Source organism: Vidua chalybeata, chromosome 26 (genome assembly GCF_026979565.1).
Source record: "Vidua chalybeata isolate OUT-0048 chromosome 26, bVidCha1 merged haplotype, whole genome shotgun sequence".
Classification (NCBI taxonomy): domain Eukaryota; kingdom Metazoa; phylum Chordata; class Aves; order Passeriformes; family Viduidae; genus Vidua; species Vidua chalybeata.
In genome coordinates, this window is record NC_071555.1 from 2,624,451 (window position 1) to 2,638,191 (window position 13,741).

General features: G+C 54.8%; 1 protein-coding gene across 2 annotated transcripts; it reads left to right on the forward strand.

The window, feature by feature from the left end:
- The first annotated feature begins 1,185 nt into the window (after nt 1-1,185).
- CBX1 (chromobox 1) lies at nt 1,186-10,141 on the forward strand. Of its 2 annotated transcripts, none has more exons than XM_053965194.1 (5): nt 1,186-1,311; nt 5,246-5,418; nt 7,850-8,027; nt 8,912-9,006; nt 9,780-10,141. In XM_053965194.1, exons 2-5 carry the CDS (start codon nt 5,279-5,281, stop codon nt 9,922-9,924), a joined length of 558 nt encoding a protein of 185 aa, XP_053821169.1. In that variant the 5' UTR covers nt 1,186-1,311; nt 5,246-5,278; the 3' UTR covers nt 9,925-10,141. The 2 variants fall into 2 exon arrangements, with proteins under 2 accessions (XP_053821169.1, XP_053821170.1); XM_053965195.1 differs by having other exon boundaries at nt 5,249-5,418.
- Nucleotides 10,142-13,741: the final 3,600 nt, after the last annotated feature.

Below are 13,741 nucleotides of genomic sequence, written 5' to 3' on the forward strand. Positions count from 1 at the left end.
ATTTCTTCCTTCCCCGCGCCGCCTGGGGAACGCCGCGGGGGCAATTCCCGAGGCTCTTTGGGGAATTCCCGGCGCAGGGATCGGAGCCGCGGCCCGAGCCCACAGCCGGGCTCCGGGCGCTGAGGGCGAGCCCCGGGCCGGCCCCGCCGGGAGAGGCCGCGGAGCGGGGCTGAGGCCCAGCCCAGCGCCGCCGCCGCCTCCCGGGGCCCTGGGGACACCGGGACCCCCCGAGGGCACCCGGGGACCCCCCCGAGGGCACCCGGGGATCCCCCCGAAGCTGCGCCCTCCCCTCAGGGCCCCCTCACCTCGCACAGCCCGCGGCCCCTTTAAGCGGCGGCGGCGGCGCGCGGTTTTATAGCGCGGGCGGTGCCGGAACTTCCGGTGCGGGGCATGCTGGGAGTTGTAGTTCGGACGCCGCTGTGGTCCCGGGTGCCACCCCCGCCCTGGGACAAGGAGGGGCTGGAGGGCCTGAGGGAGCTGGGAATGTTTATCCTGGAGAAAAGCGGGATCGGGAGGGACCTTCCGGCTCTCCGCAAGCCCCTGAGAGACGGGGCAGCTGTGGGGGTCAGGCTCCGCTGCCAGGGGACGGGGACAGGGGGAAAGGGAACGGCCTCAGGTTGGGCATCGGCGGGAATTTCTCCCTGGAAACGGGGATCCAGCACCGGCACGGAGTCCCCGTCCCCAAAAACACCAGGAAGCGGCGCTTGAGGGACCCGGGTCAGCGGTGCTGGGGGAAGGGTTGGCCTTGGCGATCTTTTCCAGCCTGAGCGATTCCAAGAGTCCCTAAATAAGATTATTTATGGAGCCCATAAACCGGACTCTTCCCTGGGCGCTGGCACAGGCCGGGCACAGCCCACTGGAGGTGGGGCTCTGACCTGAGGGACAAGGCGCTTTTGGGTCACGGCTTGCGCTCGAAGGCTTTCCCACCGTTAATGACTCTAATTGTTTAATTAACAACGGGCGGAACGGAGAGGCCTGACCATCCCGGACTACACCTCCCATCAAGCCCCGCGAGCGCCGCGGTCCACACCTCCCTCACGCCGAGCCGCCGTACCCCACGGACTACACCTCCCATCAGGCCCCGCGCCCCGCAGCGGAACGCACCGCGTCTCGGCGGCGGCGCGGACTACACCTCCCGGCGCGCCCCGCGCGGGCGCGGCGCAGGCGCGGTGCGCGCGGCGGGCAGCGGCGCTGGCCGGGCTCTTTTGTTCAGGGCGGCGGACGGAGCGCGGCCAGGCCCGGGCCCCCCCCGACCCCCGAGCGCGCCCCCCGCGCCCCTTCCCTCGGACACCGGCGGCGGGGCTGTGCAAGGTCAGCGGGGAACCGGCACCGGCACCCGCGGGGGGGGGGGCGCGGCGGCGATCGGCGGCGTGTGGGGGGGGGTCGGTGCTGAGGGGGGTGAGGGGGGGAGGGGAGGGGCTGAGGGGGGATGGGGGAGGGGAGAGGGGAAAGGGGAAAGGGGGTGCTGGGGGGGGCGGGAGTGGGGGGGAGGGGGGAGGGGAGGGGGTTTGGGGTGGGGTCGGTGTAGGGAGGGATTTGGGGCTGGGGTCGGTGAGGGGGGATTTGGGGCTGGGGTCGGTGAGGGGGGATTTTGGGGTTCCAGGGATGGGGATTTGGGGCTGGGGTCGGTGTAGGGAGGGATTTTGGGGTTCCAGGGATGGAGATTTGGGGCTGGGGTCGGTGTAGGGAGGGATTTTGGGGTTCCAGGGATGGAGATTTGGGGCTGGGGTCGGTGTAGGGAGGGATTTTGGGGTGATGGGGTCAGTGTAGGGAGGGATTTGGGATGGAGTCATTGTAGGGAGGGATTTGGGGTTGGGGGTCGGGGAGGGGCGATTTTGGGGGTCAGTGTAGGGAGGGATTTTGGGGTGATGGGGTCAGTGTAGGGATGGGTTTTGGGGTTCTAGGGATGGAGATTTGGGGCTGGGGTCCGTGTAGGGGCGATTTTGGGGCGATGGGGTCAGTGTAGGGAGGGATTTTGGGGTTCTAGGGATGAGTTTGGGCTGGGGTCAGTGTAGGGAGGGATTTGGGGGTGCTGAGGAGGGGATTTGGGGCTGGGGTCAGTGTAGAGAAGGGTTTGAGGGTGATGGGGTCAGTGTAGGGATGGGTTTTGGGGTGATGAGGGGATTTGGGGCTGGGGTCGTTGTAGGGATGGGTTTTGGGGTTCTAGGGATGGAGATTTGGGATGGGGTCGTTGTAGGGAAGGATTTGGGGGTGATGGGGTCAGTGTAGGGAAGGATTTGGGATGGGGTCAGTGTAGGGATGGGTTTTGGGGTGATGAGGGGATTTGGGGCTGGGGTCAGTGTAGGGATGGGATTTGGGGTTCTAGGGATGGAGATTTGGGATGGGGTCGTTGTAGGGATGGGTTTTGGGGTTCTAGGGATGAGGATTTGGGATGGGGTCGGTGTAGGGAGGGATTTTGGGGCGATGGGAAAGGGGAATCAGTGGGATGGGATGTGTGAAATGTTGGGATTTGGGTTCTGGGGGTGCCGGTGGGGCTGTGACCCCAAAAAGGAGCTGCACAGGGGAAAGGGGAGTTTTGGGGTCCGGGAGTTTTGGGGTGAGGCAGATCCCTTGGGAGAGAGAGAGACATTGGGAAATGGGCAGCTACGGGGTGGAAGTGGGTTTTTTTTGGGGGGAAAAAGTGGAATTTGTGAGGGGAAAAAGGGGATTTTGAGGGAGAGAAAAAGGGATTTTGTGAGGGAAAAGGTGGGATTTGGGGGGGGGAAAGAAAGTGGGATTTTAGCAGGGGGAAAAGTGGGATTTGAGGGGAGAGAGAAAAGGGGATTTTGTGAGGGGAAAAAGGGGGATTTGTGAGGGGAAAAACTGGGATTTGTGAGGGAAAAAACGTGGGGTTTGTGAGGGGAAAAACTGGGATTTGTGAGGGAAAAAAAGTGGGGTTTGTGAGGAAAAAAAAGTGGGATTTGTGAGGGGGAAAACTGGGATTTGTGAGGAAAAAAAAGTGGGGTTTGTGAGGGGAAAAACTGGGATTTGTGAGGGGAAAAACTGGGATTTGTGAGGGGGAAAACCGGGATTTGTGAGGGGAAAACCTGGGATTTATGAGGGGAAAGTGGGATTTGTGAGGGGAAAAACTGGGATTTGTGAGGGAAAAAGGGGAATTATGAGGAGGAAAGTGGGATTTTGGGGGACGGGGCTTTAAAACCCCCTTGGAATGAGGGGAGGGGGATGTGGATGGAAAAGCGGGAATCGGGCAGGGAGCGGGATCGGGGAGGGACAAGCGACAACTTTTGGCGGGAAGCAGGAAAAAATCCCGGGAATCCGGGCTTGGAAGGGAAATTCGGGAATTTGGGGTGGAGCTGGGGTCGGGAACGTGCTGGGAAGGGAGGAGGAGCTGTTTGGGGGGAATTTTGCTGGAATTTCGGGAGCCGGGGGAGCCAAAGCTCTGAGAATTTTGGGAGCTGGAAAACGTTTTCGGAATCCCAGCGGGATTTGGGTGTCTGGAGAAGGAGCTGGGAAAGCTTTTCCCAGGAAAAAGTGGATTCGGAGCCGGGGTTATCCCGGGAATCTTCCCTGTGTCCCGTGGGGGAGTTTTGGGGGTGAGGAAAAGGGAATTCTCCCTGGAATGCGGATGGGATTGGGTTTGGAAGCAGCTCCCTATCCTGAGGGATCCCAGGATAAAAATTGGGATTCTGGCAGGATAACTCTGGGATTTGCTGTGAAAGAGGCTGGAAATGCAGGAAAAGAACAGGGATAAATCCCAGAATTCCTCCGGAAAATGAGAGGGGAGGGTCGGGCTCCTGGAATCCACGGAATTCAGCTGGAGCTGCTCCAGCCGCTGGGAAATGCCCCAAAAAAAAAAACTGGGAATGGGTTTGGAATGCAGCCCTTGGGAATTCCTTCTGGGAATCTGGGAAAAATGGATTCAAAAATGCCCCAAAATGTTCAGAATCCAGGCTTTTCCCATCTCGGGATCCAGAGTTTTTCCAGCTGGGAATTCAGGCTCGGAATCCAGAATATTCCCAGCTCTGAATCCAGAGTTTTCCTGGCCAGCAGTGGATGGAATTTCAGGAATTTTTGATTCCCTAAACAGCCGTGGGGTGGAGAGCTGGATAAATATCCCAGAGCGTCCGTGATGCAGCAAGGGAATGACCACGGAGAGGTCGGGATCTGGGAATGTGACCTGGGATTAACTGGGATTAACAACTGAGGGAATTTGACTTCGTGGAAATCCCACTTTTCCCCAGGATTTCCCATCCCAGGCAAGGCAGGGAGAGAAAATCCTGGATGGGAAAATCCCACTTTTCCCAAGGGCTGAAGGGCAGCTCCGGGAGGTCAGGAATGAGCTGGGAAAATTTGGGAAAGGCTGGGAAAAAAAAAAAAAAAAAGTATGGAATTGCTGAAATTAAAAAGTGGGGAAGGCAAAAATCCAAATCTTTGTGTCAAATTCCTGGTGTGAATCCACCGGGGTTGCTCCGGGAATTCCCAGGAAATTCCCACCTGGATTCCTGCCCTGATCCCAGCTTTTTTTCCCCGTTTTTGGTGGGAATATCCCAGTGTTGCCAAGGAGCTCCAGTGGGGCAGGGAGAATACCTGGGATGGGAAAATCCCGGTGTTCCCAAGGATTTCCCATCCCAGGGAAAATCCCGGTGTTCCCAAGGAGCTCCAGCAGGGCAGGGAGAGAAAATTCTGGAAAATCCCAGTGTTCCAGGGTGGGAAAATCCCGGTGTTCCCAAGGAAAATCCCAGTGTTCCAGGGTGGGAAAATCCCAGTGTTCCAGGGTGGGAAAATCCCGGTGTTCCTAAGGAGAATCCCAGTGTTTCAGGGTGGGAAAATTTCCATGTTCCCAAGGAAAATCCCAGTGTTCCAGGGTGGGAAAATCCCAGTGTTTCCAAGGAGCTCCAGCAGAGCAGGAAGAGAAGAACCTGGGTGGGAAAATCCCAGTGTTCCAGGGTGGGAAAATCCTGGTGTTCCTAAGGAAAATCCCAGTGTTCCAGGGTGGAAAAATTCCCATGTTCCCAAGGAAAATCCCAGTGTTCCCAAGGAGCTCCAGCAGAGCAGGGAGAGAAAATCCCAGAAAATCCCACTGTGCCAGGGTGGGAAATCCCATTCCAACCTGGAAACAGATCCTGGAGGGATTTCCCCCCCTCAATCCCAGTGTGGGATGCAAGGAATTCTCCCCTGGGAAGGGAACACAATCCCACCTGGATGGGGCCAAACTTCCCAAATTGTGCATCCCGACATTCCCAGCGTCCCGCTGACGCCACACCCGGGATTTTTCCGCCTGCAGCAGCCCGGGAAAGCGGAGAAGCTGGCCAGCACAATGGGAAAAAAGCAGAACAAGAAAAAGGTGGAAGAGGTGCTGGAGGAGGAGGAGGAGGAATACGTGGTGGAAAAAGTCCTGGATCGGCGCGTGGTCAAGGGAAAGGTGGAATATCTGCTCAAGTGGAAGGGATTCTCCGAGTGAGTCCTTCCCGCCCGGATCCGCGGCTTTCCCGGGAGAAGCGGGAGCTGGGCGGGGTCCTGGGGGTTTGGCCTGCCAGGGAGAGGGAGGGGACAAGGGGAGAATCCCGGTGTTCCCGAGGAAAATCCCAGTGTTCCAGGATGGGAAAATCCCAGTGTTCCAGGGTGGGAAAATTCCCATGTTCCCAAGGAAAAATCCCAGTGTTCCAGGGTGGGAAAATTCCCATGTTCCCAAGGAAAATCCCAGTGTTCCTGAGGAAAATCCCAGTGTTCCAGGGTGGGAAAATCCCGGTGTTCCCAAGGAAAATCCCAGTGTTCCAGGGTGGGAAAATCCCAGTGTTCCAGGGTGGGAAAATTCCCATGTTCCCAAGGAAAAATCCCAGTGTTCCCAGGGTGGGAAATCCCAGTGTTCCAGGGTGGGAAAATTCCCATGTTCCCAAGGAAAAATCCCAGTGTTCCCAGGGTGGGAAATCCCAGTGTTCCAGGGTGGGAAAATTCCCATGTTCCCGAGGAAAATCCCAGTGTTCCTGAGGAAAATCCCGGTGTTCCAGGGTGGGAAAATCCCAGTGTTCCCAAGGAAAATCCCAGTGTTCCAGGGTGGGAAATCCCAGTGTTCCAGGGTGGGAAAATTCCCATGTTCCCAAGGAAAATCCCAGTGTTCCTGAGGAAAATCCCAGTGTTCCAGGGTGGGAAAATTCCCATGTTCCCAAGGAAAAATCCCAGTGTTCCCAGGGTGGGAAATCCCAGTGTTCCAGGGTGGGAAAATTCCCATGTTCCCGAGGAAAATCCCAGTGTTCCTGAGGAAAATCCCAGTGTTCCAGGGTGGGAAAATCCCAGTGTTCCTAATGAAAATCCCAGTGTTCTCAGGGAAAATCCCAGTGTTCCCAGGGAAAATCCCAGTGTTCCAGGGTGGGAAAATTCCCATGTTCCCAAGGAAAAATCCCAGTGTTCCAGGGTGGGAAAATCCCAGTGTTCCAGGGTGGGAAAATCCCAGTGTTCCAGGGTGGGAAAATTCCCATGTTCCCAAGGAAAATCCCAGTGTTCCGAGGGAAAATCCCAGTGTTCCAGGGTGGGAAAATTCCCATGTTCCTGAGGAAAATCACAGTGTTCCCAGGGAAAATCCCAGTGTTCCAGGGTGGGAAAATTCCCATGTTCCCAAGGAAAAATCCCAGTGTTCCAGGGTGGGAAAATCCCAGTGTTCCAGGGTGGAAAAATTGCCATGTTCCCAAGGAAAATCCCAGTGTTCCCAAAGAAAATCCCAGCGTTCCCAAGGAACTCCAGCAGGGCAGGGAGAGAAAATCCGGGATGGGAAAATCCCAGTGTTCCAGGGTGGGAAAATCCCAATGTTCCCAAGGAATATCCCAGTGTTCCGGGATGGGAAAATCCCAGTGTTCCCAAAGAAAATCGCAATGTTCCCAAAGAAAATCCCAGCGTTCCCAAGGAAAATCCCAGTGTTCCCAAGGAAAATCCCAGTGTTCCTAAGGAACTCCAGCAGGGCAGGGAGAGAAAATCTAAGATGGGAAAATCCCAGTGTTCCCAAAGAAAATCCCAGTGTTCCCAAAGAAAATCCCAGTGTTCCCAAGGAACTCCAGCAGGGCAGGGACAGAAAATCCAGGGTGGGAAAATCCCAGTGTTCCTAAGGAAAATGGCAGTGTTCCCACAAAAATCTTGTTGTTCCCAAGGATTTCCCATCTCAGGCAGGGAAGGAGGGACAATCCTGGAAAATCCCAGTGTTCCCAAGGGAAATCCAAGTGTTCCCACAAAAATCATGCTGCTCCAAAGGATTTCCCATCCCAGGGAGAGCAGGGAGAAGAAATCATGGAGAATCCCACTATTCCCAAGGAACTCCAGGCAGGGCAGGGAGAGAGAAAAATGGGAAAATCCTGCCATGCCAGGGTGGGAATATCCCAGTGTTCCCAAGGATTTCCCAGGGAAAATCCCAGTGTTCCCAAGGAGCTCCAGCAGGGCAGGGAGAGAAAATCCTGGAAAATCCCACTGTGCCAGGGTGGGAAATCCCATTCTGACCTGGAAACAGATCCTGGAGGGATTTCCCCCCTCAATCCCAGTGTGGGATCCAAGGAATTCTCTCCTGAGAAGGGAATTTCCTGCTTTTCCTCCAGGGTTTTCCCAGCTCTGAATCCAGAGTTTTCCCAGCCAGCACTGGATGGATTTTCAGGAATTTTTGATTCCCTAAACAGCTGTGGAAGCTGAGAAAAACTCTGGGATGAAGAGCTGGATAAATATCCCAGAGGATCCATGATCCAGCAAGGGGAATGCCCATGGGGAGGTCGGGATCTGGGAACGGGATCTGGGAATTGGATCCAGCATTCCCACCTGGAAACGTCCCAAATTCCGCCTCTGGTGATGCCACATCCGGGATTTTCTGGGCTGGGAAAACTGGGAAAAATGAGAGCCTTGTGTTTGCTGGCAGCGAGGACAACACCTGGGAGCCCGAGGAGAACCTGGATTGCCCGGACCTGATCGCGGAATTCCTGCAATCCCAGAAAACCGCCCACGAGAGCGAGAAATCCGAGGGCAGCAAGCGCAAGGCCGAGTCGGACACGGAGGACAAAGGGGAGGAGAGCAAACCAAAGAAAAAGAAGGAAGAGGTGAGGCTGGAGTGGGATCCTGGAGAGAGGATTCCGAGGAAAAGCCCTGGAAAAGCCATTCCAAGGGTTTTTTTCAAGGAATGGGAGGCTGGAGGTTTGGGAAGGAGGAAGGAGGTGATGGCTGAGCTTGGCTTGCCAAGTTTCCCAGTCTGGGTTCCCAGTCTGCTCCCAGTTTGCTTTCCCAGTCTGATCCCAGTTTGCTTTCCCAGTTTGCTTTCCCAGTCTGCTCCCAGTTTGCTTTCCCAGTTTGCTTTCCCAGTCTGCTCCCAGTTTGCTTTCCCAGTCAGATCCCAGTATGCTTTCCCAGTTTGCTTTCCCAGTTTGCTTTCCCAGTCAGATCCCAGTTTGCTTTCCCAGTCTGATCCCAGCTTGCTTTCCCAGTCAGATCCCAGCTTGCTTTCCCAGTCTGCTCCCAGTTTGCTTTCCCAGTCTGCTCCCAGTTTGCTTTCCCAGTTTGCTTTCCCAGTCAGATCCCAGTTTGCTTTCCCAGTCAGATCCCAGTTTGCTTTCCCAGTCTGATCCCAGTTTGCTTTCCCAGTCAGATCCCAGTTTGCTTTCCCAGCTTGCTTTCCCAGTCAGATCCCAGTTTGCTTTCCCAGTCTGATCCCAGTTTGCTTTCCCAGTCTGATCCCACCTTGCTTTCCCAGTCTGTTCCCTGCCCTATCCCAGTTTAACCAGTTCCCTGTGTCCTGTCCCTCTCCAGCTCTCCCTGGATCCTTCCCTTCTCCAGCTGAACATTCCCAGCTCTCCTGGAGCCCTGGGAGCATCCCCACATCCCTGGAACTCCAGCCTGATCCTCCCTGCCCATCCCAGAGCTGGGAATGTCACTCTGGGAATTCACAAATGGAATTTTCTCCCTTTTTTTCCCCCCCCACTTTTCCCAGTCGGAGAAACCGCGAGGCTTCGCCCGAGGCTTCGAGCCGGAGCGAATCATCGGAGCCACGGATTCCAGCGGGGAGCTGATGTTCCTGATGAAGTGGTGAGGGCTGCGGGGGGCTGGCACCTCCTCCCTGATTCCCAGGGCATCATCCCACTGCATCCGTGGCACCGGGAACCGCCTGGGATCAGGGATTGTCCCTCTGGGCCGTGTCCGCTTCTGGAGAGGCTGGAGCGTGGCCAGGGAAGGGTTTGGAGCTCCAGGAGCAGCTCAGGGAGTGGGAATGTTGGTCCTGGAGAAAAAGGGGGATCAGGAGGGACCTTCTGGGTCTCCATAAGGGACAGAGACAGGTTGGGAGATCCAGGAGCAGCTCAGGGAGTGGGAATGTTGGTCCTGGAGAAAAGGGGGATCAGGAGGGACCTTCTGGATCGGGACAGGAGGGGACATTGGGCTCTGACCCCAGGGAACCGTCAGGGTCAGGGGTCGGGGTTTAAGTTTAGGGTTCAGGGTTAGGCTTTAGAGTTAGGGTTTAGGGTCAGGGTTTAGGGTCAGGGTTTAGGGTTAGGGTTTAGGGTTAGGGGTCAGGGTTAGGGACCTCTGGGACATCCAGAGCCCCTCAGGAATTCCATTCTCCCCTGACTCCCTGTCCTGTCCCCGCAGGAAGAACTCGGACGAGGCCGACCTGGTGCCCGCCAAGGGTCAGGGTTTAGGGTCAGGGTTAGGGTTAGAGTTTAGGGTTTGGGGTTAGGTTTAGGGGTCAGGGTTAGGGTTAGGGTTTAGGGTTTAGGGTCAGGGTTTAGGGTCAGGGACCTCTGGGACATCCAGAGCCCCTCAGGAATTCCATTCTCCCCTGACTCCCTGTCCTGTCCCCGCAGGAAGAACTCGGACGAGGCCGACCTGGTGCCCGCCAAGGAAGCCAACATCAAGTGCCCGCAGGTGGTGATCTCGTTCTACGAGGAGCGGTTGACATGGCACTCCTACCCCTCAGAGGACGATGACAAGAAGGAGGACAAGAACTAAGCCCTGGCTCTCCCCTCCTCGGGCAGCTTTCGGGGCTTTTTTTTTTTTTTTGGGAAGACGATCCGAACTTTTGTGGGGTGTGAGCAAAGGAGGGGTTTGGAGGTGCCCTTGGAAGAGCCCCCCCAGCCCGGTTGTTGTGCCCTGCAGCCACTCCTCTGCTCCCTGCCGTGTCCAGATTCCCAGCAGAATCCCACGGAATTCCAGATTCCATCGGGGAGAGGGGCGGGGGGGGGGGGAGGGAGAATCAAGGGGGATGTGGAGAGCTTGGGATCAGGTGGGAATTTTGGGGTGGGGAGGGGTCTCAAAGCAATGGGAGCGGAAGCAAAGCCCCTTCCATGAAGGACTCGCCGGGATGGCCGGGCTGGGCATTGGGATTGGGATTGGGATTGGGATTGGGATTGGGAATGCAGGGGGAGCCTGCTTCCCCTCCAAAGCCCATCCCACAGCCCCCAGCCTTGTTCCCAATTGTGTTAACTCTGCATTTTTAAGGCGTAGCATGTGTGTAGGTCTTTTGATTCGGATTTTTATTTTCCTTTTTTTTTTCCTTTTTTTTTTTTTTTTTTTTTTTTTTTTTTGGCTGTTTCCTGGTGTTATCCTTTGGGAGGGAAGGGAGGGATTTTGGGGGGGAATTCCATCACTTAAGGAGCTTTGGTGATGACATTCCCAAATTGTTTCCATATTTTTGGGGTTGGTTTTTTTTTAAAAAAAAAAAAAAAAAGAACCTGAATTCAGTCTTTTTTTCTAAAAAAAACCCTGAATTCAGCAAAGAAAATCAATGGATTAAAAAAAAATAAAAGGAGAGAGGGAGAAGATCCCAGAATTGCTGCCAGAACTGGGGACAGAGACACTGAAACTGTGAATGTCCAAAATCTCCGGAGCTAATCCCGAGCGATTTTTAGGGGCAGTTTTTGGGGGAAAGGGGGAGGGAATTTTTGGGGTGGGAGGGGGAACGAAGGGGAGACTTTGTGAAAATGCAACTTTGTGATTCTGTATCGTCCTGCAGCAGAACTGCCACTCCTGACACGTGCATTGTATGGGGGGGATGGATTTTAACCCTTTTATTGCCTTTTTAACCCTTTTTTTTTTTTTTTTTTTTTTTCCGTTCTAAGGTGCTATTTCTCCAAATTGGGGGGAGAAAAAAAATCCCCCTAAAAAAAAAAAAAAAAAAAGAGATTTCCTGAATTTCTGACCACTTGTTCTTTTTCCCACTCTGGATTTTCCTGCCAGCAGGGAGGGAATGTGGGAGGGAGAGGAACCAACAGCAGCACAAGGAAAAATCCAATCAATCCCAATTTCTCCCCAAAGCGAGGTTGGGAGCTGCTTTCCCAGAACCTCGGGGGTTTTTTTTTTGATTTTTGAAATCAGATTTATTTCCCAAATCCTGAATTATTTAAGTGACTCCAGGGGTGGGATCTCGACGTGCATTGTACAAACCTTTTTTATGAGCATGTGTTTGGGTTCCTGTGCAAAACTCCGTGTGCAAATGTAAAAGTTCGTGTTTGGATTTTAACTTCATACCGAGCTCTGTCCAGTTTTTATTTTGGATTTTGTTTTGATTTTTTGTTTTTTTTTTTTTTTTTTTTTTTTTTTTTTGTTGTTGGTTTTTTTTTTTTTTTTTTTGGTCTCAATAAAATTTTAGATTTATAATCCCGATTTTTAAAAAATTTTTTTGTAAAATTTTTTTTTATTCTTTTTTTTTTTAATCTTTTCTTTACCTTGCTCCCTTTCCTCCAGCGATGAGTGACCGGGTAGAGCAGGACACGGAGGGAAGGTGAGCCCTGAGCCAGGTTAGAGCTTTGGAGAAGGTTCTGGAGCAGGTTCTGGGGTTCTTTTGGCCTCCAGCTGCAGAAGCTCCGGGACTGGGAGCGTGGAGGGAGTTGCCAGCACCTCGGGTGGGTAAGTGACCTTTGGGGGGGCTTTGAGGGATCCAGCAGAGGTTTGGGGCTGGAGGTGGATGGATCCTGTTAGCCTGGAGAGGAGGGGAGGCCCTGGGCAGGAGAGCGGGCTCTGCGCCTGGAGGAGGAGGAGGAGGAAGGTTCTTGGATGAGGATGGAGGCTCCTGGAGGAGGAGGAGGAGGAAGGTTCTTGGAGGAGGAGGAAGGTTCTTGGATGAGGAGGAGGAGGAAGGTTCTTGGATGAGGAGGAAGGTTCTTGGATGAGGATGGAGGCTCCTGGAGGAGGAGGAGGATGGAGGCTCTTGGAGGAGGAGGAAGGTTCTTGGATGAGGATGATGGTTCCTGGAGGAGGAGGAGTATGGTGGTTCCTGGAGGAGGAGGAGGAGGATGGTGGTTCTTGGAGAAGGAGGGCTTCTGGAAGAGGAGGAAGGTTCTTGGATGAGGATGATGGTTCCTGGAGGAGGAGGAGGATGGTGGTTCCTGGAGGAGGAGGATGGAGGCTCCTGGAGGAGGAGGAAGGTTCTTGGATGAGGATGGTGGTTCCTGGAGGAGGATGGAGGCTCTTGGAGGAGGAGGAGGATGGAGGCTCTTGGAGGAGGAGGAGGATGGTGGTTCTTGGAGAAGGAGGGCTCCTGGAGGAGGAGGAGGAGGAGGAGGATGAAGGTTCTTGGATGAGGATGATGGTTCCTGGAGGAGGAGGAGCATGGAGGCTCTTGGAGGACGAGGATGGTGGCTCCTAGAAGAGGAGGAGGATGGTGGTTCTTGGAGGAGGAGGAGGAGGAAGGTTCTTGGACGAGGATGGTGGTTCCTGGAGGAGGAGGATGGTTCTGGAGGAGGATGAGGCTTCCTGGAGGATGATGATGATTCCTGGAGCAGGAGGGTTCTTGGAGGATGATGATGGCTCCTGGAGGATGATGATTCCTGGAGGAGGAGGGTTCTTGGAGGATGATGATGGCTCCTGGAGGAAGAGGATGGAAGCCAGAGCTTCCTCAGGCTCCAGAGGACCCGGGCTCAGCTGGAGATTCCCAATGGATTTGGGCACGGGGAAGGAGCCGTGAGAGCCCAGGAGCAGAGAGAGATCCCGGGAGGAGCGGTGGATCCCTTCCCCGTGAGCAGAGATCCCGGGAGGAGCAGTGGATCCCCTCGGTGGATCCCTTCGGTGGATCCCTTCCCTGTGAGCAGAGATCCCGGGAGGAGCGGTGGATCCCCTTGGTGGATCCCTTCCCCGTGAGCTCCCTGCACCATCGCAGGGAATCCTTGTGGGGTTTCCTGCCAGCTGGGATCCAGCCCCGAAGGAATGTCTGGAATCATCACCCAGGGGAGAGCAGGGGGCACCTTGGATCCAGTATGGATCTGATGTGGATTTATTGTGGATCTGGTGTGGATCCAGTGTGGAAGCACTGTGGATCCGGTGTGGATTAATTGTGGATCCAGTGTGCATTTATTGGGGATCTGATGTGGATCCAATGTAGATTTATTGTGGATCCAGTGTGGAAGTACTGTGGATCCAATGTGGATTTACTGTGGATCTGGTGTGGATCCAATGTGGATTTATTGTGGATCTGGTGTGGATTTATTGTGGATCCAGTGGGCATTTATTGTGGATCTGATGTGGATCCAGTTTGGATTTAATATGGATTTACTGTGGATCCGGTGTGGATTTACTGTGGATCCCACATGGATCCCGCGTGGATCCGGTGTGGATTTAACGCCCCTCATCCCCTTGGCTGAGCTCAGACACCGGGAGCGGGACTCGGCCCCTTCCCATCCCGAGCAGAAGGGATTTGGGCACCTTTGGGATTTGGGCACCTTTGGGGTTGGATTTTCCGCTGGGGCTCGGCCGAGGGAGGCGGGGATGGAACCCCTGGGGAAGGGCTCGGCAGGACAAAACGCTGGGAACAGCCGGGACTGGAGCCCCAGGA

Bases quoted from the DNA above. Each gene is read 5' to 3' on its own strand.
- CBX1 (XM_053965194.1), top strand. From the start codon at position 5,279: ATGGGAAAAAAGCAGAACAAGAAAAAGGTGGAAGAGGTGCTGGAGGAG. The intron at 5,419-7,849 runs GTGAGTCCTTCC...GTTTGCTGGCAG, and splicing joins AAGTGGAAGGGATTCTCCGA to CGAGGACAACACCTGGGAGC. The intron at 9,007-9,779 runs GTGAGGGCTGCG...CTGTCCCCGCAG, and splicing joins CTGATGTTCCTGATGAAGTG to GAAGAACTCGGACGAGGCCG.